Raw genomic sequence first — 27,359 nt, 5'->3', positions numbered from 1 at the left:
TTTCTCACATCTACAGTTCAAATAGGAGAGAACTTTTAGAACTACTTTGCTGATACAAATTATTTTTATTTTCCAGATGAATGCATTTTGACAGACAACTTATTGCCACTAAATATTTTTTTCTTTACAGTAAACTGAAAAAAGAACTAAACTTTAGTGAGGAACTTATATATGATATGAAATTGAAGCCCTTTTAAAAGCTGATCCAGCTCATCAGAAAGGAAGGCTCTAAATCGCAGACTGAAGCAGAGGTGTCTGTGGCCACTTTCCCACGCAGGCGCACCGATATTGCTAAAGGGAGCAAGAAGGGGGGGGCAGGGGATCATAGCGATGGAGCAACTTCTAGGAGCATGGCCGGTTGGAGAGGATACACTAGATTGAAGACAATTTGACATTCAATGGAAAGACTGAAGTAACAGAATCAAAGACATACTCTCAAAAGTGTTACTGCCAGAACAAAGTCTCCCCCCAGCATTAATTTATCAACATTTGTGCACATGTATACATTATGTTTTAATCCTGCCCCCCAGGGTGACGGCGTGCGTGAGCGCCTGACGGAGCAGCAGTATCGCCGCTTGGTGGATTACGTCCTGCGATCCTCTCACTTCCTGTCCCCCTCTGCAGCCTCTCTGCAGCTGCAACTCCCAGTGACGCTGGCAGAGCCCCCACCCTCCGTCACCAAGTCATACCACTACCTGGTGGATCCTGCCTTTGCCAAGGTGTTTGTCAGCAAGTTCACGATGGTGAAGAACAAAGCCTTACACATCGGATTCCACTAACACACATTAACACACAGCTGTGGACTTCTGGCACCAAAATAAACCTGACCTTTTTGTTCCAAATCAAGCCTTAAAATACACCGAGCTGTGTATCTGAAAATATAACTACACATTTATGCAAAACAGTTGTTAATTAAAAAGAATATATATTATTCAACTAAGTCCACTTGGTTATTTATACCTTAGTTAAGCAGTGTGTTTTGGAAAATATTGAAAAACCCCAGAGAAAATCAGAAGGATTAAAAACTGTTTTAATCTTAGAAATACATTAAAGTTAATACATTTCTTAAACTGGGACATTTGAATGAGTTCATACTACAGTATAGTGAACACATTGCGTCCGTCTGTAGATGCACAGAGTAGTTTGCGAGGTTCCGCTCTGCAGGAAGAGTGTAGTCCCTGTCTCATGCCTCGTTAAGTGCAATATTACAGAAATGTTGATGTTAGAGATCCCAGCTGTCAACCAAAATGTTTAATAGATGATATAATATATTTGTTTGACAATAACACTGTTCTTTGTAACCTTACGTGGATGCCAGCTCTTCATGCTGCACATGTACTTGTTGCCTTTTATAATGCTGTTCCTCTGAGTGAGGATTATGTCTAATGCCTTTTATGTATGTACATGGATAATATATGAATAGAAAATCATTTTAATAAAAAACATTTCAATAATTAAGTGTTATTCTGTCATTGTACACTCAGAAGGTGAAACTAGGAAATATGATACATGATGGATGTGCAGCCAGGCTAACTGAAGTTAGTGGTTAGTCAATGTTTTTCACACAGGTTTATAATTAATATTCTTACATAATAAGTAAACCCAGCCTCAAACTACCACCCCATCCAGATGTAAGTAGCAGTTCTGCTCTCAGCTTTCAATCCTCACGCCCTTATAATGGCCTCCTCCTCCATGAGTGTCAGAGCCATCAGGTTTCATGTCATGGTGCAAGCTCTCACAACCTCTGCAGTAAAACGTGAGCCAGATATGCTGAGAGGCTTGTATGTATCTTGTTATGTCACTCTTCACTTGCTGCTGTATTGGTCACACTGTTTGCTGTCCGTTCCTGAGGGGCGGCTGGATATCCTGCCTGCCGACCGGACGCTGCAGTCAGAGGATGATCCTGCAGACAGGTCAATGACACCGGGTGAACATCTGCTCGTATACGTCTCTGGGTTATGTTCACTGATTTTTGATATATAGTATAACAAGGGTTATGTTTGCCTTAAATACTGATGTGTAAGATTTAGTGGCATCCACTTGTAAGTGAACTAAATTCCCCTCAGCTCCCCCTCCCTGTGATCAAGGTGATGTAAAAAGAGACTGCTTTGTTCAGGATCACTACAAAGACATGAATTTACATAAGTACATATAATATAAATATACAGACATTTTTCTTTCTTTTTCAACATACTATACTGTGACTTGTGTATAATACACACACAAACTATGCCGCCATTGGTTTGGACATTTGGGCCAGTCCATTTCGAGTCAGTGTTAGAATTAGACAACTTAACACTGAATACCACATTTCCAAACAACTAAAATGTTATCAGTAACTCATGAACTGGAATCACACAAAGAATTCAAGTGTCAACATCAACAACCTTCAAATCACTGGGTAAATGAATCCCAAAGATTTTGACCAGCGGTCAAGGAGGGACAAATACTCTGGCTCTAGACATCGGGTTTGCTAATGGTCCTCAGACTCTACTGCTCTCTACTAGTTTTTTTAATCTGTGATCAGTTGCACCTCCTGCGTTAGCGTCGGGCAGTGTTCAAGCTTCAAGGGTTTTTATTGTCATGTGCACAGTATCTACAGTGTAGTTATGGCAAGGAAAATCTTAGGACCTGGGCTCCTTCAATAATACAACATAGATAAGACATAAGACAAAATAAGAAAGGAAAACTAATAATCGTGCAAAATTAAACAGAGTTGGATAAATTAGAGTAAAATAGTGCAGGTATCATGTTAGACCAGTCTATAAGTAGTGCAGATGGACTATATACATGTCAGAAAAATAAATAGACACAATAAGCTCAATGATGCAGGGTATGTTGAAAGTGACCAAGCTTTTTACATTACGTAATTAAGGATAAATGTAAGGTTAAATATTTTACAGTGAAATCCAATTGTTGGCTCAGAGCTGCACTGACACCTGATGGACAGGCCGAAGGGTCTGTTTTGGCCCAAGTTTGACATTTTGACACAGTTCTGGCATGTGGAAGGGCACGGTTTGACAAGGCTTTGTTTTCCACTGCCAAGTGGTATCGGAGCCTTGGAAATGTAGCTTGGATTTTACTGTGGGAAAGGCTAGATGTCATTCCAGCGTTATGGTTTCCTGCATTTAGTCTGACTAGTAGCAGAGAGAAGGTGAGGCTGGACATGGGAGTTTTAAAGGGATCAAAGTGTGTGAGTGTGTGTGTGTGTGTGTGTGTGTGTGTGTGTGTGTGTGTGTGTGTGTGTGTGTGTGTGTGTGTGTGTGTGTGTATGCATGTGTGTGTGTGTATGCATGTGTGTGTGTGTATGCATGTGTGTGTGTGTACCTGAGGCAGAGATTGAGGCTCCCAGCTGTCTCTGTCTCCTCAGCAGCACCTCCTCTCTCCTCAGAGCCGCCATGTACTTGGAGTAGGACCACGACAACTGAAAGAACATTTCCAGAAATCCAGTGATTAGAGAAGTGCTTCAATTAGGTGATCAAGTTTCTCCTTTATAGTCTGTGGTTAGACCAAACGAGGCCTTGCCCTCATCACTGGCGTTTTTATTTGAATATGTTATGATGTCAGACAGCAATGAAAGGACAATGATTTGGTTTGGCTCGCTTCATACGATACATTTGATTTCTGCATGCGTGATGTTTCCTCTATCTGAACGTTCTTACCGGCAGTGTGGGGGTCAGCAGCACCCTGCTCGATTTCCTCCACTCTTGTGTTACATATCTTCTCTCTTGTCCTTGTTCTATATCATCTTCTTCGTCTGTCTCTTCCTCCTCTCTAAAACTGGACTCTGGTCTCTCCAAGTCTTCCTGAAGAAGTGAAGTCAGACTCAATTAGCTGTTCACCAGCCAACCAACTATGGAGTTGTATAATCACATTTGTCTTATACTTTATCCCCTCAGTACCTGAGATATCTTCCTATCTTCCTCTTCTTCCTCCTCCTCTTTCCTCCTCTGTCTCCTGACTCTGGCTTTATGTTGGACTTGTTTCTCCTGCAGTAGAGGAAGAAGTTGCTCCTCGTGGACACTACTGCTCAGCTCTCGAAACTCAGGCCACAACTTCAGCAGTGCGCTGAACACTGACATCTACACACACACACACACACACACACACACACACACACACACACACACACACACACACACACACACACACACACACACACACACACACACACACACACACACACACACACACACACACACACACACACACACACACACACACACACACACACACACACACACACACACACACACACACACACACACACACACACACACACACACACACACACAGGAAAGGAACACACATGCAGACTGAACACTGGAAAATATGAAAATCAAAGTGCTCTTGGACACACACTACCTGTGCCTCTCTGAAGATGTAGGGACCCAGCTGCTGGCGTTTCTCCAGAATGTGCTGGGCCTGCTCAGGGGGGATGTCTATCTGCAGGGCGGGGGGCATGGATGAGTTGATAAAACAGTTTATGATTGTGGAGATCTTCTGCTGGATGGTGGCCTCGTCACTGTGGGAGTGACAGAGGTCCTGAACACAGGGAGAAAAGGGACTGATGAGGAAATGTGTGCTGTAATCCTGGAACAGAGGTGACATTTTAGCTCTGAGGTGCGACAGGGTTTAAAACCTCTTCATTTCTTGATTGGCTGCTCCATGTAATACTAAAAACACATTTTATCTGCCCAAGTAAGATATGTTTTTGTCATTTTACATTTGAAGCGTCTGAATGTGTATTTTTCTCTTGAACTTGGTCTCCATTGGAAAAATTGGATTTGACTTCTGCAAACAAATCTTTATAGCGTACAGCAAAATATGTACACAAATCTAATGACTGTCTTTTGCCTATGTTTAGGACAATACCAATCAAATCACACTCATGTAGTCCTTATGAAACAGACAAGCTGAGTTTGTGAGAAGAAATCTGATCGCAGACGCCTTGATATTAACACTTAGCGAGCGCAGGTTATGAAACATTTACATTTCTGCCCCAAGCACGTGTTAAGATACAAAATTGCAAATATACTGATATGGATTTTCCACCAAAACAATGTGTACTAAAATACTCAAGTGTAATTAAAGTCAGATCCACTCGTATCATGTGATTTATGATATCATAAACCTGTTAATGTATACATTCAAACACTCTGTAGTTTTTTGTTTTTTTTAACAGCAGTTCCCTGCAGCTGTGTGGCTGGATTAAGTTTTAACCATGGATGTTTAAAGTGTAACTTCTTATTTGTCTGACATTTGTTTACTTTTTATTCATGAAGTTTGACGCTCCACTGTCAGTACGCTTCTCCAGGTTTGTGATGGTAAAATGTTGCTAACCCCGCCCCTTTTACGTGAACACGCTCTCAGCCGGAGAGAGAAACCCTGGGTTGACTGAGTTGATAACCAGCGTCGTAGGACCGCTTAGCGAAATCTCGGTTGATAGGTTTAGTTAAGCCAGATAACGCAGAGATATCCAGGGTCTGTTGGACTGGCTTCGTCGTACAGGCCTCAGGACTCATTAACATGTTTACCTGGAGGTTTCAGCTCTCTTACGTTGCATATTAGACCATAATGAGCTCTAAAGTTGTGGGGTCAAATCCTGCTCAAGTCTTAAAGTAAGATTCACTCAGACAAACGTTCCCCTCATTCTGCACAGACTTACAGGGATCTCCAAGTTACTGTTTGGATTTCCTTATAGTTGATAGATAATATGGAGGCACACAGGAAGTGAGAGCAAGTGGAATGACACAAAGATCTCAGATTTTACCTTATATCTTTGCACCTCTAGCCAAAAGAGCACATCTTTTTCTAGGAAGTCTCCCTTCAGAGACACAAAGTGCTGGAACCGCATACAGTTGTTGGGGTCGAGGAGGATCCGTCGAAAGAGCAGAATCTCTTTGGAGGAACTCATCCACAAGCCCCCCGCCTGCAGACACACAGCCGAGAAGAAATGTTTGTAACGAAACTGGAAACTGTTAGCTCATTTCCTCAGGGAAATATTAAATGGATATAATAACCTACTCGTGTGTAAATGGTATAGCAAACCCTTACAAATGTGCATGCCGTGGATGAAACAGTACAGTGTACTCCGGAACAAAAGCAGGAAAGATTATCTGCGGCCTATGAGCTCACAGAAACTGAGATAATGACACTCTGCTTTATTCAAAAAAGCTGCTCTTTGCCAATGACCAAGAAATGAACATAAGTAACACTCTTGTATGAAAACTACTTCCTGTAATCATCCTGCTTGCAATGCTCATGTTTTATATCTGTGTTCTGCTGTAGAACTGAGATGAAAGGAAAGGAACAGAGCCGCAAAGGAATCCCTCCCAACACTATTAAAGTAAGGTAAGTCATGCTGATGCTTTAATCTTATTTATCCTGGATCCAATTTAGGAAAACTAACCACAAGGCTAAAATGTTGTTTGACGAAGCCAGTGTTGAAGCCAAATCCTGAACTAAATCACACGTGCTTTATTTTACTCCATTCAACATCCAGCTCCCCCTGGATTCTCCTTACCTCCGAGGCTGCTCTCCTCCTGCCGCCCCAGTAGACGTTCTGCAAGGGCCGGCCCGCTGTTTGGGGCTAGCACACAGAAACACACAGGTTAAAAGTGAAACAACTAGCATTAACGGAGACACTGAACACCTCTCCCACGTCTCTGCTCTCTGCTGCTCTGTGTCCCTGGCAGTAACTAAAGCCCTCTCTCCTCCCAACCTTCACCCTTGGGCTGATCTTATTCCTCCCATCTGTGTTTTAGAGAACTTTACCTCTCTGATGTCATCCGTCTCCTTCATCATCCTCTTAACCATCTTTACACGCGTCCACTCTCTCCTCCTCCCGAGTGTAACGTTAAACTATGTCTACCTCTCATTACCTAATGGGAGATCTGTGTGACTAAACATGGAAAACTCGATAACATAATGCAGCAGGGCTGTGGAGGGTGCGGTTTGTGTGTTCATAATGATGCAACCTGAGAAAGCGGTGGACAGCGGTGAGGTTTGGTTTCTCACATTGCACAGCTACTAATGTCCCCTTATCTCTGTCCACAATCATGGCAGTAATCACTAGGAAACAGAATTAATGCGAGTCTGCAGGTCAGGGTTGGTTCTTCATAAAATTATAACACAAATAAATGTTTTAACTGAGTCCTGATCATGTACACATGTGTAACGTTGAGTGCATTGCAATGTAAAGATGAAGCGTTACCATGTAGTGGCTTGTTTATGTTTTAATTAGTTAATACTAAAGGCAGGAGTTACCATGGCAGAAGGCTGATCGAGCTGCCGCTGTGACATACAGAGGGAGTGGCATCAGTATTCTCATTTAAAGGTTATTTTCCAAAATGTCTGGCCATTTGTTCTTGGGTTTTAAGAGAATTGTTTTCTGCATGTGAAACATTGGGATGTTCACCTTTGGTTGGTTTTTCAGTCGCTCTGTGAACTCTACTGTTGACAGAAACAGAGGCAGCCAGTTCTTCTCAATGTGACTCCTGATGATGGCTTGGATCTCCACAACCACAGGATCTGAGAGACATTCCAGCTTCAGACGCTCCAGTCCACCTGCCTGACGCAGTAACTGCACACACAGAAAAAGCTCAAGTCCAACACACAGTAGAGGCCAATGTGTTTGATACGAATGCTACAGTCTGACAACATGAAAAACAAACGAGTACAGATGAAGCTAAAATAGGACTGTCCACGCTGGGAAACCTGACTCAGAATCCCCTGCTTCCTGACTCCTGCTGTGCTCTTCATCATTCCCAAAATACTTCTGTTCTCTTCATTTCTTCTGTCTGCTTTCTGTCCCCATATCAATCTGGGCATGTATTAATATCTCTATTATATTTTCTCTCATGTCATTATGCAAGCACACAGGCATGCACACATGAAACACACGCACACACACACACACACACACACACACACACACACACACACACACACACACACACACACACACACACACACACACACACACACACACACACACACACACACACACACACACACACACACACACACACACACACACACACACACACACACACACACAGGCTTGAGAAAAGAGAAGCAGTCATTGAGTGGGAGTGACTGACTGAGAGAGTGGAGGGCCAAAGCAGTAAAGCTGTTAGTCTCTACCTTCCTCACGCAGACAAGAACCAACGCTGAGACGCATGAGTAGCCAGAGCCAATCCCACAGAGTGAGAAGCTTGAGAATGGCAAGTTATAATCATTATTTCAATATTCCACAGAAATAAAGGTTTAATATGACCAGGGTCATGCACAACAGTTGAAGTCATGTCAACAGCAACACTCTCTCTTTAAAGGTATAATATGTAACATGTTTGCTGTAAATTGTCTAAAAACTTCCCCTAAGATATATATTGTTGTTTCGTTTTCATTATCGTAAATGTTTAAAACTATTTTGAAAAATTTGTGGTGCGTTTCGTTTAATCGCCTGCATCAGCATTGTAATCTTCTACCAGGAGCTGACAGGAATTCACTTTGGAATACAGAGCGTCTCGATGAACTGTGGTGTTGCCTCTGAAGCCAGGGCTCTGTTTGCCTGTTCTAAGCTGTAAAACATTGTGCTGCAACCTAGTAGACTCCATGTAAGAAGACAAGCTGGCTATTTGTAAGGAGTCATGAAAGCCAATATAAAACTAATTATACTTTATTTATGCCTTAAACTCTCACAGTGCCTGCACGTCCTTTAGCCCTTTCACTTGAACACTGCCTGTGTGTGAGAACTTGTAAACCAGCCTGCAGAGAAGTCTTTTTTTACGTTTTAGGTAAGTGTAATGGTTACATTGTTAATAGTTTGCAACATTTAATGGATTCATGGTTGAATTGTTAGGTTTCTGCTCATGTGGTTGCATTTAAATGTCTTAAGAGTTTAATTAAATTAGCAAATCCAGTTTCAAATCAATATTAATAAACACAATTATTACACAGTGATGTCTTTGTGATTTGAATGGGGTGCATGATACTGGGGCATGAAAGACAAAGAAGGCTGGGAACCACTGTCCCATAGCTCATATACAGTAACTCTAAGATTTGTGTTTAATAATAAAAACTACAAATCATCCATCCTTGGTGTCTCCAAAGAGAACAAATGGCTCACTGCTCAGTGTCCCATCTTTTTAACCTCGCTCTACACAGCATGGCCTCCTGCAGGAATCCTAGAATCCAGAAACTTAATATCAGACGATAATGTCAGAAGAGATTTGATCCTACTGTCATTCTTACTTCTGGATCCAAACCACACTCTTCTCCTTCTTTTAGCTTTAATTCTAACCATGTTTTCTGTTTCCCCAGTTCCCAGCGACACACTGCTGTCAGAGCTGTCAGCAGAAAGTCTGCAGGATGCCAAAGCAGCCTCAGCAGCCTCTGTTTATCAAATCTGGGTGTTGAGACCCAGCTGGAGTTACCTCCCATCTTGGGATAGTCGTGTAATGGGAACTTTGTTTCTCTAATGCTTTTTCCAGGAAGGTCAAAGAAATCCAACACTAATGGAGACGTGAACATACCAAAATATTTGAAAAATTGTTTTCCATATAAAATTAACAAATTATCTCTTGTCATACATCATTCTGTTGCTCTGTGGAGGCAGGGCTGTCTGAGCCAAAGAAGTACTTCCTGTCGAGGTATTTGGTAGCAATATGAGACGACCTCTCCTGTCTGACAGCCGTGTCGGTCTGTGCAGTCCTCCTGTACTGCTCCAGATCCAGCCAGCATGTCAGATGGATACTGTGTTAGAACACAAAGGTGCACAGCAATCTTGTTATTGTTGTAAACTACGGCCCAATTCCAAAATGACCCCAACAACCTCCTCCTACACACACTCTGTTGGCATGTTGGCGTGGACATTAAGTGTCGTTCCAGACCAATACGTTGGGAGTGGGAGTGGGTTATCAAGCCCTCCAACAGTCTGCATCAGTCCTGACATCACCAGCACTACCTGACCGTGTGCAGCGCTGTTTGTGACCTTCACAACACACGGTGTACAAAAGCTTTACAAAACATTTACTAGTCAAGTTGGCAAATAAGAGACGTTTAATTTGTGCTGTCTCGACAGCAAAAGTGTTAATGTGTGCATTTGATTGTAATGTTTGTATATTTGCAGACTGTTGCAAAAACCTTCATAAATATCCGATTCAAAACTAAAAGAGTTAGAAAAAAGAAATGCCACCCAGGTTTATTTAGGTTTTATTATATTGTTTGTTGTCCAAAATGTGCTGATTTGTTGTTTATGACATCCAAAGCTTGCCTCTGTATTTACAGCCCCCACCTGAAAGAAGGGGAGCCTCGTTGAGCTGTGAGTGTGTATGGGTCGGTTTGAAACTGGGCCTCCATTTCATTGTACATATATATTGTATATCTTTCAAACAATTAACCTCCGGTGCATTTTCATACTGCCTTCATTTCATTCGAGTGTGAATATCGAGCATGTTAGTGTAGTGATTTGATGATTTTGTCTTTAGATAAATTCGAGAAAGGACAATCGCCTCACATACTAACTCTTCATTATGCTCACCTGGCATCGTGATTCTGCAGGAAGGACATGAAGTGCTCAATCTCTTGGCGGTGACGAAGTAAGGAACCCAGACGGTAGCCATGAAGATTTGGAGACACTCGGGACCAAGAATCAGGCGCCCTATTCTTAATAGGAGAAGGAAATAACATGGACTGGCACTGCTCAACCTGGAGAGGAGACACAGCAGAGAAAATAGGGTGTGGTTTTACTGAAGGCACCACAGGAGGTCATGGCTTTACTGAAGTCATATAATAAATGAACCTGTTTCAGTCGGGACTGTGACTCCTCGTACAGACTCTGCAGCTCCCTGTACTCCAGACTGTCCACTTGACGCACCTCTTCCTGCATTAAGACCTGGAAACTCTCACACACACACACACACACACACACACACACACACACACACACACACACACACACACACACACACACACACACACACACACACACACACACACACACACACACACACACACACACACACACACACACACACACACACACACACACACACACACACACACACACACACACACACACACACACACACACACACACACAGCTATGGCTTCACCTTGTGTCATTTAGCAGGTGTTTTAAAGACTAAATGATTAAAAACTCTAATCACTTTGATCTTTACGATGTTCATTGATGCAGTTGTCAGATGTGTGTGTTGCGTATGGCAATGCAAATGTTCTTTATCTATTAAAATATGATTGTTCTGTAGACTTCCTTAAGGATTAGTCAAGTTCATATAATGAACCCGAACCTGTTGAGTACACCAAAGTTTTAGGATAGAAATGTACTGAATAGTATGAGTCTCCAGCACTGCCCGATGCTAACTAACATATGGAGGAACTTGCACATTTAGTAAGTTGTATTAATTAAAATAATTGGCATTAAACAGAAGTAAAAAATACTTGGCCAATTTGGACAATTTTGGTTTGGTTTTGGGGGTTATTGAGTATGCTGAATCCATTTATCAGGATTATCAGGATTCAAAATGGCAGTTTTAACTTGAAAGTGGCCATATTTGTACTCTTGTGGGCTGATTTTGTCTACATTATGGATATAGAACACAATATGAAAATTATTATCTCTAGTGTGGACAATTGTATTTTCAAAAATATAGGCAGTCTGCCTAATCCAAATGATCCAGAGGCTCCTAAATCTTCAAATTGACCCCTTAACCCTAACCCTATCAAAATCAGCCCACAGAGAGGGGGATATATCCTTTTTCTGATTAAAACTGCCATTTTTGATACTGGAAGAAATGAACTCAGCATTTTTAATAACCCCCAGAACCACATCAAAACTGTCCAAATCGGCCAAGCCATTATGTAACTATTGTTTACAAGGGCAATAATGCCATCCATTTGAATTAATGTAACTTCTGCAAGTTAGCATCCGGTCGTTTCTATGTGCTGGGGACCCGCATTATACATTTCTATCATAAAGCTTTGGTGTACTTAACAGTTCCAAGTTCACTATGCTAGCAACTAGACTAGAAGCCCATTCCGCTGATGAAAGGGCAGTGCATCCGACTGTGGACGTATTGGGGCTACCTTCTGAAGAGACTCTTTGTCCCTGCTGATCAGCAGCGTCCATGGCTCTAGCAGGATCTTCAGTGTGTGTTCCTCAACCCTGTCAAACACTTGCTCAAAAGCAGGCATGAGCTGGTCATACACCTGTGTTCTGATCTCCTCATCAACACGAATACTTCTCCTGGCAGAGCTGGAGAGAAATGTGGAGTACAGGAGCTGAGGAGAGGAGAGGAGAGGAGAGGAGAGGAGAGATCATAACAGTGTCATCACTTCCTCTCCATGCCTTGTCACCATTGTTCTCTGCTCTCCTGCACAATATTCACTACCCCTCTTGGTTGCAGCACTATGGAAAGGCCATCTAAATACCATTCCTTCGGTGAACTGAAGGAAGAGGGTTTGGGGCTTCTTGACTGCTTAGGTCTCCCTGGTCCGTTGTAGCTCAGGGTGAGTGGACCGACTTAAGGGGAGGGGGTGTGTGACTCATTTGTCCACTTAGTAATGGGTGATGAGGACATAGTGTAAAATGGGACTAGAAACAAGAGCAGGTGTGTATACATGTGTGCGTGTGTGTGCGTGTGTGTGTGTGTGTGTGTGTGTGTGTGTGTGTGTGTGTGTGTGTGTGTGTGTGTGTGTGTGTGTGTGTGTGTGTGTGTGTGTGTGTAACGGGGAATTTTTCTTTTCTTCTTTACTTGCAACTTAAATGCAACTCGATTTATTTTCTATGGTAACATGAGTTTCACAAACGCAGCTATTTTTTATTTTTTGAAAAGAGTTGGATGTTGTACAATTGGCATTGGCAGTAAAATATAGTTTATTAACCTTAAGAAAAGGTAACGACATCATGAACGATTAGATGTATCAAATAGTGTGTAATAATTTTTTGGCTATCAAAGCGAAGCAATCCTATTGAGTGTAGCACAATCCAACTGGAATGCCAATACACACTATATATATAAATTTACTTTTTCTGAAAATCCATAAAGTATGGACTTGCTTAATTGACAAAAAATACCTCTAACTATAGTTTTTTATACTATTATTTTCTTATGATTCCACATAGCATAGTTTTTGACTATTGAGCTAAAGAGCTGACATTAGTTTTAGATCCATTCCACTACCGGGACATATATTTAATGTAAATGCTGTGTTTAAATCAGTTTAAATTAGTTCTTTTGGGGTAGTTGTGAGCAGAACAACATGTGTGTTGATCTTGTTTGTGTGTGCTGACCTGTGCCTCCCTCTGCACTCTGTAAAGGTCCAGTCCGTCCTGATAGAACAGCTCATGGTAGTGCTGCAGGTCCGTCCAAAAGCAAAGTGCATTCTCCCACAGCTGACACAAAAACACAACCTCTGACTGTCATCACAGCAAATAAAGAAATGTACACTTTAGATGTTAATGGATGATAACATTTCAATGTGCATTATGATAATGTGTGATGGACATGTGATTAAAGGGCAAACTATCCAGGAGCTGCTATGGTACCTGGTTTCCAGACTGTTCACAGAAGTTTGTGAAGTATAAGCCGGCACACGAGTCAGCACATAGAGCCTGGATCATCTTTTCCATTCTGCTGCTGTCCATATTTCTGCTAGAATATAACTGATGAAATACATACACAGAGGAGACATCCTTTAATATTCACATTTATCAAAAACAGAGGAAAACTATGGATTATTTTTGCTTGAACGGACAATGCAACGATTCATGATGTAGTCTCTACACTGTGCAAATATAATCAAAGAAATCCCATTATAGCCTCCCAGAGCCAAGAGTAACATCTCAAATGTTTAAACAATATATATATATATATATATATATATATAAACAGTATCTCACAAAAGTGAGTATACCCCTCACACTATTGTAATGATGTGTTAATAATGTGTTATTATATATTTTCATGGGACAGCACTGAAGATATGACACTTTGATACAATGTAAAGTAGTCAGTATACAGCCTTTATGACAGTGTACATTTGCTGTGTCCTCAAAAAAACCGCTGGCGACAAAAGTGAGTACACCCCTAAGTGAAAATGGCCAAATTGTGCCCAATTAGCCATTTTCCCTCCCCGGTGTCATGTGACTCGCAGGTGTGTTAAATTTGGTGTTATCGCTCTCACACTCTCTCATACTGGTCACTGGAAGTTCAACATGGCACATCATGGCAAAGAACTCTCTGAGGATCTGAAAAACAGAACTGTTGCTCTACATAAAGATGGCCTAGGCTATATGAAGATTGCCAACACCCTGAACCTGAGCTGCAGCACGGTGGCCAAGACCATACAGCGGTTTAACAGGACAGGTTCCACTCAGAACAGGCCTCGCCATGGTCCACCAAAGAAGATGAGTGCACATGCTCAGCCTCATATCCAGAGGTTATCTCTTGAAAATAGACGTATGACTGCTGCCAGCATTGCTGCAGAGGTTAAAGGGGTGGGGGATCAGTCTGTCAGTGCTCAGACCATACGCCGCACACTGTATCAAATTGGTCTGCATTGCTGTCGTCCCAGAAGGAAGCCTCTTCTAAAGATGATGCGCAAGAAAGCCTGCAAACAGTTTGCTGAACACAAGCAGACTAAGGACATGGATTACTGGAACCATGTCCTGTAGTCTGATGAGACCATGATACACTTATTTGGTTCAGATGGTGTCAAGCGTGTGTGGCAGCAACCAGGTGGGGAGTACGAAGACAAGTGTGTCTTGCCTACAGTCAAGCATGGTGGTGGGAGTGTCATGGTTTGGGGCTGCATGGGTGCTGCCGGCTGTGGGGAGCTACAGTTCATTGAGGGAACCATGAATGCCAACATGTACTGTGACATACTGAAGCAGAGCATGATCCCCTCCCTTCGGAAACTGGGCCGCAGGGCAGTATTCCAACATAACCACCCCAAACACACCTTAAGGTGACCACTGCCTTACTAAAGAGACTGAGGGTAAAGGTGATGGACTGGCCAAGCATGTCTCCAGACTTAAACCCTATTGAACATCTGTGGGGCATCCTCAAACTGAAGGTGGAGTAGCGCAAGGTCTCTAACATCCACCAGCTCCGTGATGTCGTCTTGGACGAGTGGAAGAGGATTCCAGTGGCAGCCTGTGAAGCTCTAGTGAACTCTATGCCCAAGAGAGTTAAGGCAGTTCTGGAAAATAATGGTGGCCACACAAAATATTGACACTGGGCACAATTTGGCCATTTTCACTTAGGGGTGTATTCACTTTTGTTGCCAGCGGTTTAGACAATAAATGCTGTGTGTTGAGTTATTTTGAGGGCACAGCAAATTTACACTTATACAAGCTGTACACTGATTACTTTCCATTGTATCAAAGTGTCATATCTTCAGTGCTGTCCCATGAAAAGATTTAATAACATATTTACAAAAATGTGAGGGGTGTACTCACTTTTGTGAGATACTGTATATATATATTGTTTATACAGTACTGTATTTGTACTGCCCAGCCAGAAAAAAAGGTCACAAGCTTGTTGGGCAGTGCTATGATCTGGGGTTGCTGCAGTTGGTCTGGTCTAGGTTCAGCCACGTGCCCAAAGAATGAGGTCAGCTGTCTACCTGAATATCCTGAATGACCAGGTTATTCCATCAGTGGATTTTTTCTTCCCTGATGGCACGGGCATGTTCCAAAATGACAATGCCAGGATCCATCGGGCTCAAATTGTGAAAGAGTGGTTCAGGGAGCATGAGACATCATTTTCACACATGGATTGGCCACCACAGAGTCCAGATCTGAACCTGATTGAGAAACTTTGGGATGTCCTGGAGAAGACTTTGCGCAGTGGTCCGAATCTCCCGTCATCAATACATGATCTTGGCGAAAAATTAATGCAAGGCAGAAATACATGTTGTGACATTGCAGAAGCTTGTGGAAACGATACCACAGCAAATGCATGCCGTAATCAAAGCTAAAGGCGGTCCAACGAATATTAGAGTGTGTGACCTTTTTTAGGCCAGGCAGTGTATCAACATATAATGATGCAAACAGAGAATGCAGCAAATCCTGTAAATTATTGTTTGTTTTTTTAATCAAATGACCCTAATTTATCCTGATTAATCAACAGATCATTTTAGCCCCACTTAGTACAAAAGCAACAATGCCTCAGAGTAAAGGACAGCAGCATCCACCCTGTGGGAGAGCACACGGTGAGAGCTGCAGCTCCTGTCTGACCCCCCACCCCCAAAGCAGGATGCACCACATGGTTTTGTATCCAATCATCATACTCCACCTGAGTATGGATGGAATTGGGGGAGGGGGGCATGGTGGTGGGGGAACCATGATGGGGCTGAGTGTCTGACAGAGGCCTAACACCGCAGGCTGTCCACAGCTCCAGCAGAGGGGGGTCTTCGTGCTCTGCCCTGGCGCAGTGGGACGTCCAGAACCGAGGGACCCTGTGGGGAGAAGGAGGTGAAAATGGACATTTACAGAATACTTATGAAGGTTAAATTATTGAACCTACAAAACTACACCGAGGCTGAAGGCCCGATGGGTTGCCCAGCCCTCCCGCTCAACCTACAGTTAATAAAAACGCCTGACCATTTTCACACAGAGCCACTGTAACAGATGCAGAAGGGTGAATTGTTCATTCAAGGTGACATTAAAAGAATGATTTTACAATATCCAGCATTCACGGCCCAAACACTGACTCACCCACTTTTTTTCATTCCTTCTTCACAAAACCAGCCAACTCCAAATTCACAGATTGATTTAGGAGCGCATACTAACTCTGTGATAAACCCAGAAACCACTCTTCCTTCTGAACCTGCCACAGGCCTCTCCACTCATCTACAAATAAACAGTACATTTCACAATGTTGACTGATGATGATACTCCTGAAAAATAATGACCATCCTTCCTAGAAACCAACAACTCTCCTGACATAAGATAACACATTTTTTTACACCAGGAGGTAAGGAGACTGGACACCCTGTCATCTCAAATGCCTACAGAAACATCAGCACAGAATGACTCCAAATCAAACATCGAAAACCTGAATAAAACCTTCTCAGACTCCATCCACAACATTTTGAATTCGGAAACAAAAATGGCATATTTCTGGTAAATCAATTAAAACAACAAACTCAAAGATCTAACATTACGCCAGTAGATGACAATAATCATTCTAATGTTATTAGAGACTTACCATAGCCAAATATGTCCCCATCATATGAAGACTGATCACACTTATCCAAAAACCCAATAAAGACCCCATACACTGCTCCAACTATGGCTCTATATCATTAATAAATACAGACGTTAAAGTCATAAGCAAAGCTTCGGCACTAGGACTGGAATCTGTTATCCCAAAACTTGGATCAAACCAGCTTCATTAAATGGAGAAATGTGAAGTATATTCCACACAACTAATCTATAAAAAACTAAACCTGACAGAAAGTAATCACCTTCTGGTCATCGATGTGTCACCCAACGCAGGAAAGGTGTTGGATAGGTTAGGGTGGCTCTTCTTTTCACCTCCTTGAACCACTTAACCATAAACTGGATTAAGACACTATGCAACACACCATCAGCATGTTTAAACACCAATGGAAAACTATCTCAATTATTCCTCCTGAACAGAGGCACGGATGCGCATTATCACCATTACTCTGTACTCTTTATGTAACCACTCGCTTCAGCCATAGGACAGAATGACAGCATTTCAGGCCTCAAAACAATTCACCGCACCATCAAATTTACACCGAGGATATTATGCTTTATAACGAAAGCATCAACATCCCTCCCGTCAGTCCACAATCTGATAGACAGCTTTGGCAAGGTTTCTGGCTCCTCCATTAATTGGTCTCAATCTGAGATTCTGCCTCTTAACCCTTTTAACTGAGATGCCGAGGGTACACACACACAACTAAATCCATAAATACCTTGGAATCAATGTATCTATGAAGAAAATGAATTATTCAAATGAAATCACACCCCATTATTATAAAACATTAAAGAAGACCTGGATGGAATAAAATCCACTCTTCTAGACTGGCCACATCTCAAAGATCCAAATGAAAAGTCTGCTAAGCATTAACTTCCTTTTTGCCATGACCCCCGTTAACCCTCCCCTGGGCTGCTTCTCCTCTCAGAACACATTTTATTGAAAAAGGAAAAAGCCTAGAATCAAACTAACTACACTTCAAAACCTCAGAGTTGTTTTATGTATTTTTCTTTTTTACTTTGTGTTTTGTAAGTATAACTTATGTTTGTTGTAAATATTTTTGGTATCAACTGAGAAAAATAATAATAAAAATGTATTTACCAAACACCAAGTGCTTTATATATCTTTTCTTTTCTTTTTTGGGGTGGAGGGAGTATTCTACACTGCTCTGCTTTACTCGTTTGAGTAAAACTCCTCCAAAAATTGAAGTTAAGTACTCTAAAGTTTTATCAAATTATTAGAACTTAAGGGTGGAGATAGAGCTGATGGATTTTACTTAAATATCATTATTTTCACTACGAAATAATTTATTGATTATCCTCTCCATGAATACCTGAACCTTTGAGGAAATAATGCAACGGTCAGCAGAGTCCAAACTGTCACTCTACATTGTTTGTTTTATCAGACCAGCTTTACACTTATTCTGTAACCCTATGGCTAAACTCACAGTATACAACATCGAATATAAAGGTGGATAAAAAAAATATACATTCTTATGCAAAAATATGTAAAACATGTATGTAAACACTTGACACACATACTGTATGATTAAGGTAAGGAAACTAGAATGCTATGCAGTGTGTGTCTCACCAGTAGTGGAGCAGAGCCTCTGTGACGGAGGGCTGGACAGCGTGCAGTCTGTCCTCTGTCCAGCAGGGAGAGGTGGTGAGTCCCAGTCTGGAGAGCAGCTCCACAGTGAGGCTGCTGGGGCTGCTGCCCACCAGGTACCGGCTCCTCATCAGGACCAAGTGCCTGATGAAGACACCACCATTTGATACTTTATTTTGTCTTTTAAATGTTTTGTCAAAAATGTTACAATATTAAGCCGGGACCGCTTTTAAGTCAGTTGCCCCCAAGTGCAGTTGAGCAGTTAAAGTGTTGTCCTGGTTTGCTGTTTACCTGTTCTTCCGCTCTCTGCTCTGGGCAGCTTTCAGTCTCTCTATATCCATCCAGAGATTAAGTAGCTTCTCTCCTGACGTTCCTCGCAAAAACTCTTTTAACTCATCAACGCCTTGTCTATTGCCACAGCAACAGGTATCCAGGCAACACATATTGATATTTTCCTGGTCTCTGTCTCTTCTCCCCACCTCACTATTCTTCTTAGGCCACTTTATCTTTTCTTCCCCTTCTTGAACTTTCTCTTTCTCCCCCCCCAACCTTTCTGTGCCCCCATCAGCCAAATGCTGAATGCAAACCCTACGTTCACAGGATCTGTGTGTGCTGTTACAATGTGTCTGATCTCCTGGCCTGCTCAAACAATCAGAGGTGTTGGCCTGGCTCCGAGCATCCATCAGGCTCAGAGCATTGTTCAGCACCTGTTTAACCACGGAGGCTGCCAGTTCCTCCAGCTGCACTTCAGAAGCCTTTTTCCCACTTCTCTCCTCAGTACCGTGCAGGATCCACTCTGTTTGTGTGCCCTGTAGGTTTGGGCTTTTCCCACATTTAAGACTATAGGAGGAACAAGAAGAAAACGTACATATGTTCTTCTGCTCAGAACATCTGAATGAGACACTGCATTTAGTGTTGAGATGTTCGATGTGGTCAGAGCATAGACATGTAACATTGAGCCTCCTCGTTGACCCTGAGAAGTTAGAAAAGAGGGAATAACAGTCTGTATCTCAGTATCTATAGACTCTAGCCTACACATGAGCAGGGAACATGGAGGAATCTCACAATGATATATTGTACCTTGTTTTGCTGAACGGTTCTCTTGAGAATATGAGCATGTTAGGACCTTTAATGCTTTGTTGTTTTCCTTCACAGTTTGGGATGAAAAATGCAGCTGTGGGGCTGACATGGGGGTTCGACCTGAACCGCCTTTCCTCCTGTGGATACACAAGACTGGGTTCCACTCAAACAACAACTTGGCTAGTCTGGGAAAGAACAGAAAAAAATACATTCACAGAGAGCAGAATTTTCCCTCGCCTTTTCTTTTATGGTCAATGTTAATGGAATTGCCAAACTTGGCAATTGATATTTGTGTTACACAATGTTTAAGTGTTATAAATGAGTGTCAGTCAATAACAGGGATCTGGCTCAGAGGCTTTTCTCAAGATGCAGAAAGAAAAGTAGTGCTACGAAAAGCTACACAATAACCGCAGTGTACTGCAGTGACACCCTGCCGATCATGACAAACACATTCTTTGAAAAGATGAAAGATTGAGGCAAATCTTTTCTTTAAAATATAGGTTAGCAAGCAAGAATGTTCTGGTTATAGCAGAGGCTGGCAAGAATGAAAATACCTTGAACTGATCAAATGTAGTAAAAATGTACACAAAGTTCATTTATAATAAAGAAATGTATTACGATGTAAATACATAAAAACGTTACAAAGAAGGTAAACCTCATTTGTATTGTACATGTAGTAAAACAAATGGCCCGACACTTGTACCTGTATTCACTGTAGCAATCGCTGAGGAGAAAAAAAGGTAATCTTTCTTTGAGGATCCACTGGATTCCTTGCTCTCGGTCCAGGCACTGCAGAGGAAAGACGTTCTGCTCATCTTAAAATCCCAATCTAACCACCTAATCATTTTCACATAAAGTGATTATTCATTACTCACACAGAAAGTGTAACGGTTGTCTACTGGGGGGGTTCTGGCCGGCGCTGTAGGGCCTCCAGTAAGGAGTTGTGATTTGCTGCGGTGCAGGACAGATCGGATTCTTCTGGAGACAAGCTCAGCCGCCCTGTCCACCAGTTCAAACTGCCCTGTCTGAGGGTTGTACAGCAAAGCCTCTGGGAAGGACTGAAGAAAGATGCAAGGGTATAAGAAGGGCAGTGGTGTAAAGTAACTAAGTACATCTATCATTCACTCGTCTGTACTCAAGTACTGCACTTAAATACAGTTTTGAGATACTTGTACATCTCAATGTTTGTTATACTTTACTTTAACCCGACTACAGTTCAGAGGTAAATAGTGTACTTGTACTGCACTACGTGTATTTAATCCCTTAGTTATTTTACAGATTAGGATTAATGATGGTAAATATAATCAGCCCTTAAATCAGACTTAGTTCACCTGGGGTATTTCAGCAGCTACCCTGCAGTATACAAAGCCATTCAAACTAGCTGCACCTTTACAAGCTCTGAGAACACTTTAATGATCAATCATTATAAAACATATCAGAGATATTATTCTGAAATGGACCAATCAAACAATGACTACTTTTACTGTCGCTACTTTAAGTACATTTAGATGAGAGTACTTTCTACTTTCACTGGAGGAACATTTTGAATGCAGGACTTTTACTGTGACAGAGTATTCCTACACTCTGGTACTTCTACTTTACTCAAGTACAAGATCTGAGTACTTCTACTTTTACTCAAGTACAAGATCTGAGTACTTCTATTTTTACTCAAGTACAAGATCTGAGTACTTCTACTTTTACTCAAGTACAAGATCTGAGTACTTCTATTTTTACTCAAGTACAAGATCTGAGTACTTCTCCCACCTCTGGGTGAATGAGTTTAGAGAACAATATTCAACAGAAACACCTCAGAATAGCCCACTTTACCGGCAGACTTAAGAAATCATTGAAGTAGTGAGCCAATACTTCATCAGAGGCCAAAGAGTTCTCCTGCAACATGAAAGAGGCAAAGTAAGGACAAACTGATGAAAAGATTGACTAAGCTATAAAATGTCAACAATCAAAACTTATACTCACAAAATTGCCAGCAGTAAGGTTGGGCAACTCTTAAAAAACACAAAGTTACATATAAGTAACAAAACCAACCAGAGATCTCAGAAAGTCAATTGAAATGTCTTAAATGTTGTGTTCTCACCTGTTGAAACGACTCCATACATTGTTCACTTAAAAAATACAAATTTCCACAGTATTCAATCCAGCTTCTCAGGAAGCCAGGCAGTCGCATTAGAACTTTGGAGAGCCAGAAACCTCGGTGTAATTACACACACACACACTCTGCAGGTTGCTATGGATGTGGACTCTTTTTCAAAACACAGGGGGCAGTAAAAGTTTAACTAGACCAGTGAGACAAAGAAGGTTAGTGATTTGTTGCTGTCTGAGGGCCAAACACTTTTAATTCTCAAGTCTTGGTTATTTTTTTGACTATCAATAAACCCTTAGATGTTATTTTGAAAAAAGTTGAATAAGAGAATGAGAATGTCAAGAGTTAAGAAAAGTTACAGTAACACCACTAGATGGCGCCAAACACTGACAAGTCCATCAGTGCTAATGTCAATGGAGACTGCAGCCAATTAATTCAGGGACAAAACACCACGTTTAAAAAATATCAAATTTATTTTAAAACTCTGAAAACACATTTGTAAAAGTCGAAAATCTCAAGAAGAATTCCATAAAACATTCTGTACAGTTGAGCCATGTGTATGGAAAACACATCACCAGCCAAATTAAAATCATTGTTCTGCTGATGAGACTTTCTATACATTCATAATTAAAAACAAAGTAAGAACTGTGTTGAAAAAAAAAAAAACAGTAAAAAGACAGGCACAAAGACACATGGATAAGTAGAGAAGTTGCTCTCATGTACTGGCTCTTTGCTGCCAAGCCTCATCTCCATCATATGGCAGAGAAAAAAGCTAAAGTGACCGCAGCAAAACAAATAACAATAACTGTCCACCTCCTGCTCAGAGCCTCCGAACATTTCGCTTGCTTTGAGCACTTCCTGGAAGAATGATGTCCTTCTTGTGGCGGCCTACAGACTGGCTGCCACACTCTCTGGAGCCGTGGAAAGCACACAGGCAGGCGGTGCAGAACTGGAAGGCACAGTCTGCTGTGCTGCACACCCCCTCCCGCTTCACTGAGTGGCACCTAGCGGGGTTCTGACAGCGGGGGCATGGCTTCAGGGACTCATCATTGAAGAGCGTTTTGGCAACCTGAAAGAAAGAAATATTAAACTGACTTAGGTTTACACAAACTTCTCTGAACAGTCCCGTCAGTAAGATGCATTTAAAACCCCAATCATTTCTCAATGAATAGCAATCAATACAGACACTTACGTAATATTACATTACATAATCTATTTAAGGAAATCCATTGTTATAATTACTGAGACTCACTTCTAGAAATTTCTCCCGTTTCTGGCTGCTGCCTGAATTGAAGGCTCTGAGCTCCGCAGGGGTTAAAGTGCTGTTTGCAGACTGGGGGGTGCAGAAGCTGAACGACCTCGATTGGGCCTGAACCGTCTTGAGGGCCGACCTCTTGATCAGAGTGAGTCTGGTGTCTGCATCAGGGACATGGACAGCCCCACCCAACTAGAAAACAAAAGCACTATGTCAGAAGCTCATCAGATGTTGGTAACAGCATTAATAACCCGGGGGTCTTAATTACAATTCACCGAAACCTGCTTTTGTTTCCATGCGCAGGAAGATAGCTGCAGTCATATCAAACCTCTAACCTCAAGAGCCGCCTCCATTTCACTGAGGTGGCTTCTTCTCTTGAAACTCGCCCTCTTGTCTTGTTGGATAATTTCATTCCATTTTTTGCACACCTGACCACACCTGCCCAACAAAGAAATTTCACCTTAAATACTGGCTGTTCATCAGGCCTCATGTTTTGAGCATTAACCAAGTTTTGCAGTAATTTTATTTGTTTTTAAAAGCAAGTTTAAGCTTCAATGATATGCTGTATGAATTATTCAGGATTCTGTACAGCTATATGATTTATTTCATACAGTTAACTATAGATTAATGCTGCCATCAAGTAATGACAATAAGTTTAATGAAGGATACATTGCAAATCAACCTAATCAACCTTTGAGACATATGGAAGCAGTGCCGAGTTATACAGTAAATTTAACAAAAGAAAATATTAAAGTCAAAACGATTATAACGTTTATACGAGTTCAGATAGCTAGATCTGTAAAAATCATGAACCTGTTAATGCTCTGCGGGGTCAGGTGGCTGAGGACAAGGGCCAGGATGTGCCTGAGGTTCCTCTTCTTCAGCTCTGAGAGTATGTCCACCTTCCTCAGGCCCATCTTCCTGCCGATGAGCCCTGCCAAAGGCATGGTGGTCCTGAAGGTCACCGGGGTCTTAGCCAGTGCTGCGGTGGACTTCAACTGCTCCTTCAGACTTGGACTTTGGCCAAGAAACATGTGTGCTTTCTGTTGGCACATAGCATGGACCAGCTGTAGAGCAGGAGTCAGAGACAGATTGACTGGGGTTGTCCTCAGATCTGGATTAGCAGGTGTCATGTTTTCTGGCTTGGCTGCATTTGCCCTTTGTGGGGTGGCATCACCTTGTTTTGCCATGGTGAAACTATTAGACATAACACTATCACCATGCTTAGCAAAAAGTGCACTGAAAGGGGTAGCAGCGTCAGCAAACACCTCATCTTTAGAACGGCTGTAAAGACGGTCTTGCTTTCTTTCCGCAGGTTCATCCTCAGACTGAGAGCCTCCTTCTCTAAGGGTAGAGAGCCTGTGCTGGCGCTGTAGACGGGAGCGCCGCTTTGCCTCAGCCAGATTGGGGGTTTCACAGCTTCCTCTGGATGCCGACAGCAGCAGCTCCAGGAAGGAGCCATCATGGTCCACCGAGGAGTCTTGGGATTTATCAAGGGCCAGGGAACTAAAACCACTGTCTTCACACACAGACCTGTTCCAGAGGGAGAGGGGGGTTGGATGCATGTTTGTGAATATTTAAGCAATAATTACCTTCATTGCTTTTCCAAGTATTTATCAAAGAACATTTACAACAAAAGCAAGGAAATCAAGAGTAAAAAACAAAAAAAGTAGGTACCTGATATATTTTGGTGTATGCAAGGATGACGGGGTGTACAAGACACTTGAGCTGTCATATAGGTTTTTTGCCACATGGCTGACTGGTGATTGAGAGTTTTCCTTAGAAGAAGCAGGCAGTGATTTCATAAAGCAGCAAGCTTCAATATTACTATGATCAGAGGCAGAAATGCTCTCATTGAAATCTGCATCTGTGAGTGAACATCTTCCCTCAAAACTAGAAAGGTTACCAGAGTTGAGTTTACCATCTTCAAGAGTGGAGGTCCTCACTTGGGTGAAGAGGATACGACGTTTACTACTAGATAGTGGCAGATCCTGCTCTGGTTTTAAACTGCTTGATGCAAAAGCCCCCACCACAGTGTCCAGAGAGTCCAGCGATACACTGAGCCAGTGTTCAGACTTGACTCTGATTGAAGATTCAGCCCTTCGGGTGCATGGGGATCTTGTGTTGTCAGTGGAGGGCTTGGACAGGAGGAGTCTGTGTCGCAACGACGCGTCTCTCTTGTATACTTTAGGAGTTTCGCACCAGTTAACTGCTGAAGGCCGCTGTTTGACTCTGGAGTCTTTAGCCAAAAGTTCAGCTGCTTCTCTGCTGCTCTGTTTAGGTGTGACCACAAGGCGGATGTTCTCTTTTTCTTTTGGCCTTTTGCTGAATTCCACTGGAGATAAAGCCGGACAGGAATGCAAAGCAGAGATGCTATGCGGGCTGTGGAACAGACCAGAGTATCCGCTGTCAGCGCAGTCATCAAAGCACTGCTGCTCTTTGAGACTCTCCAGGTAAACTTTGGATTCAGGAGTGCACTGCATTTTTCTCCTCCTGTTTGCACTGTTGTCCCATACACAGAATTATCCAAGAGGGGATGATGTGAGTTGACCTGCAGACAACAAACATGGTTGGTTGAGTGAACCTCCTCAAGGATAGAAAAGCATGAAGTGAGCAGAGGTGGAAAGTAACAAAGTACATTTACTCAAGTACTGTACTTACTTACAAGTTTGAGATATTTGTAGAGGTAAATGGTGTACTTTTACTACATTTATTTAATACATTTTCTCAATACATGTACTTTAAGTATATTTTGATTTTAATAATTGTGTAGTTTTAGAGTAACATTTTGGATCCAGGACTTTTACTTGTAACAGAGTATTACTTCCCAAGATCAAGATCTGAGCCCTTTTCCAACCTCTGGAAGTGAAACTGTTGGGTTACTGTTCATTAAGCTAAGTAAACTAGCTACAAAGCTCCCTGCGTTTGCGGTGTCTTACTGTTGTTGTAAATAGGTGTTTAAAAAAGATGAGCAAAATGAGCTAATTGTATTCTTCTGAGCCGGTATAGAAGTAGTTTCATCGTTTATATCAGCAGTTTGTTGAACACAGTGTCACAGGTCTTCCACAGCAGCGTCAGCGTTGCTATGAGAGGCACGTTCTCCAATACCCCCCCCCAGCCCGCTCTCCCTGCTGCCGCTATAAAGCGAGCTACAGCCGCCAAAAACCAACAACTGGCCCCATTAGCTACACATTGCTTGACAGGGAACCCCGGGGGATAAGGCACAGGCCAACACTGGGATGTGCGATACTGAGGCTTGGTCTTGCTTCACACAGACCAACATACGGGAAGAAGCTGTTAGCATCTGGTCCTAGTGCCCCGAGGAAAACGCCACATATAATAAAGTTACCACGAACAAGGAAAAACCAAATTTCAAAATACCGTTTAAAATGAAACAACAATTAATTACTTGACTGAATTCAAGACCACGCTAAAATATATAATAATCTCACATAGCAATCACATGCACTGACATCTGGGCCAGAGCAATCAGCATGATGGGGATCACCTGTGTAGATTAACCGGGTGTGCCGCCGCTAGCCGAGTTTACATACATGTCATTCAGCTTCTGAACATGTTACATTAGGGGGTAGCCAGCTCCATCCAGTCATTTGAGCACAAATTGCAAACATAATAAAAAATACAATTCGAAAAAAACATACTCACAATGTACAGAAGTCTGACACTTTGCAGAGCTGTGTGCAGTGAAGTCCTCCGGCCCGGCTCGGGTACTGGGTCTCGGGTCTCGGTTCAGGTTCAGCCCCACTTGTTGTTTTTGTTTGATAACGCTACATGTTCATCTGCAAGACAGCCCCTGATCAACCACGTTTTCAAATTTGGAGCCCTCTGTGGGCGGTATTACGTATTTCCGGTTTGGAGTGTAGATCACTTCCGCGTGTGGTTTCCATAGTAACAAACCGTTTGCTCGGCTAAAGTGACCCAGCAGCCGCAGGTAATACACTTCTTTATTTTAAAGACATAATGTTTATCAGCCAATAGGAACACTTACATTTTATAAAGAGGATTCAGTAATGCCTTTGTTAATTTCTCAAAAACA

General features: G+C 42.2%; 3 protein-coding genes across 13 annotated transcripts in view; 1 reads left to right on the top strand and 2 right to left on the bottom strand.

The window, feature by feature from the left end:
• The window catches only part of LOC134861661 (intermembrane lipid transfer protein VPS13B-like), a 325,581-nt gene extending 324,127 nt beyond the window's left edge, over positions 1 to 1,454 (top strand). For all 6 annotated transcript variants that reach the window (XM_063879045.1, XM_063879048.1, XM_063879049.1 and 3 more), the window contains exon 68: positions 531 to 1,454. In XM_063879045.1, coding sequence (XP_063735115.1) covers positions 531 to 779 — 249 coding nt within the window. In that variant the 3' untranslated portion in view covers positions 780 to 1,454. The remainder of the gene's footprint in view (positions 1 to 530) is intronic.
• LOC134861662 (regulator of G-protein signaling 22) lies at positions 1,014 to 22,145 on the bottom strand. Of its 6 annotated transcripts, none has more exons than XM_063879051.1 (24): positions 22,042 to 22,135; positions 21,924 to 21,952; positions 21,774 to 21,836; positions 20,822 to 21,004; positions 20,650 to 20,735; positions 19,947 to 20,131; positions 19,158 to 19,839; positions 18,849 to 19,010; positions 16,326 to 16,488; positions 13,574 to 13,690; positions 13,319 to 13,420; positions 12,112 to 12,306; positions 10,808 to 10,900; positions 10,547 to 10,713; positions 9,597 to 9,759; positions 7,421 to 7,585; positions 7,270 to 7,296; positions 6,527 to 6,592; positions 5,774 to 5,932; positions 4,366 to 4,545; positions 3,903 to 4,082; positions 3,663 to 3,806; positions 3,328 to 3,424; positions 1,014 to 1,903 (listed from the first exon to the last, which is right to left on the bottom strand). In XM_063879051.1, the coding sequence occupies exons 1-24, from the start codon at positions 22,061 to 22,063 to the stop codon at positions 1,806 to 1,808; spliced, it is 3,528 nt and encodes a 1,175-aa protein (XP_063735121.1). In that variant the 5' UTR covers positions 22,064 to 22,135; the 3' UTR covers positions 1,014 to 1,805. The 6 variants fall into 6 exon arrangements, with proteins under 6 accessions (XP_063735121.1, XP_063735125.1, XP_063735124.1 ...); XM_063879055.1 differs by having other exon boundaries at positions 4,366 to 4,446; positions 5,789 to 5,932; XM_063879054.1 differs by having other exon boundaries at positions 19,947 to 20,083.
• Positions 22,146 to 22,501: 356 nt separating this feature from the next.
• On the bottom strand, positions 22,502 to 27,200 carry fbxo43 (F-box protein 43). Its single transcript, XM_063878666.1, has 6 exons — positions 26,969 to 27,200; positions 24,980 to 25,853; positions 24,116 to 24,835; positions 23,638 to 23,740; positions 23,300 to 23,494; positions 22,502 to 23,116 (listed from the first exon to the last, which is right to left on the bottom strand). The coding sequence occupies exons 2-6, from the start codon at positions 25,783 to 25,785 to the stop codon at positions 22,868 to 22,870; spliced, it is 2,073 nt and encodes a 690-aa protein (XP_063734736.1). The 5' UTR covers positions 25,786 to 25,853; positions 26,969 to 27,200; the 3' UTR covers positions 22,502 to 22,867.
• Positions 27,201 to 27,359: the final 159 nt, after the last annotated feature.

Source organism: Eleginops maclovinus, chromosome 3 (assembly GCF_036324505.1).
Source record: "Eleginops maclovinus isolate JMC-PN-2008 ecotype Puerto Natales chromosome 3, JC_Emac_rtc_rv5, whole genome shotgun sequence".
Classification (NCBI taxonomy): domain Eukaryota; kingdom Metazoa; phylum Chordata; class Actinopteri; order Perciformes; family Eleginopidae; genus Eleginops; species Eleginops maclovinus.
Note: the sequence above shows the minus strand (reverse complement) of the source record. Positions and strands in the feature narration are given on the sequence as shown.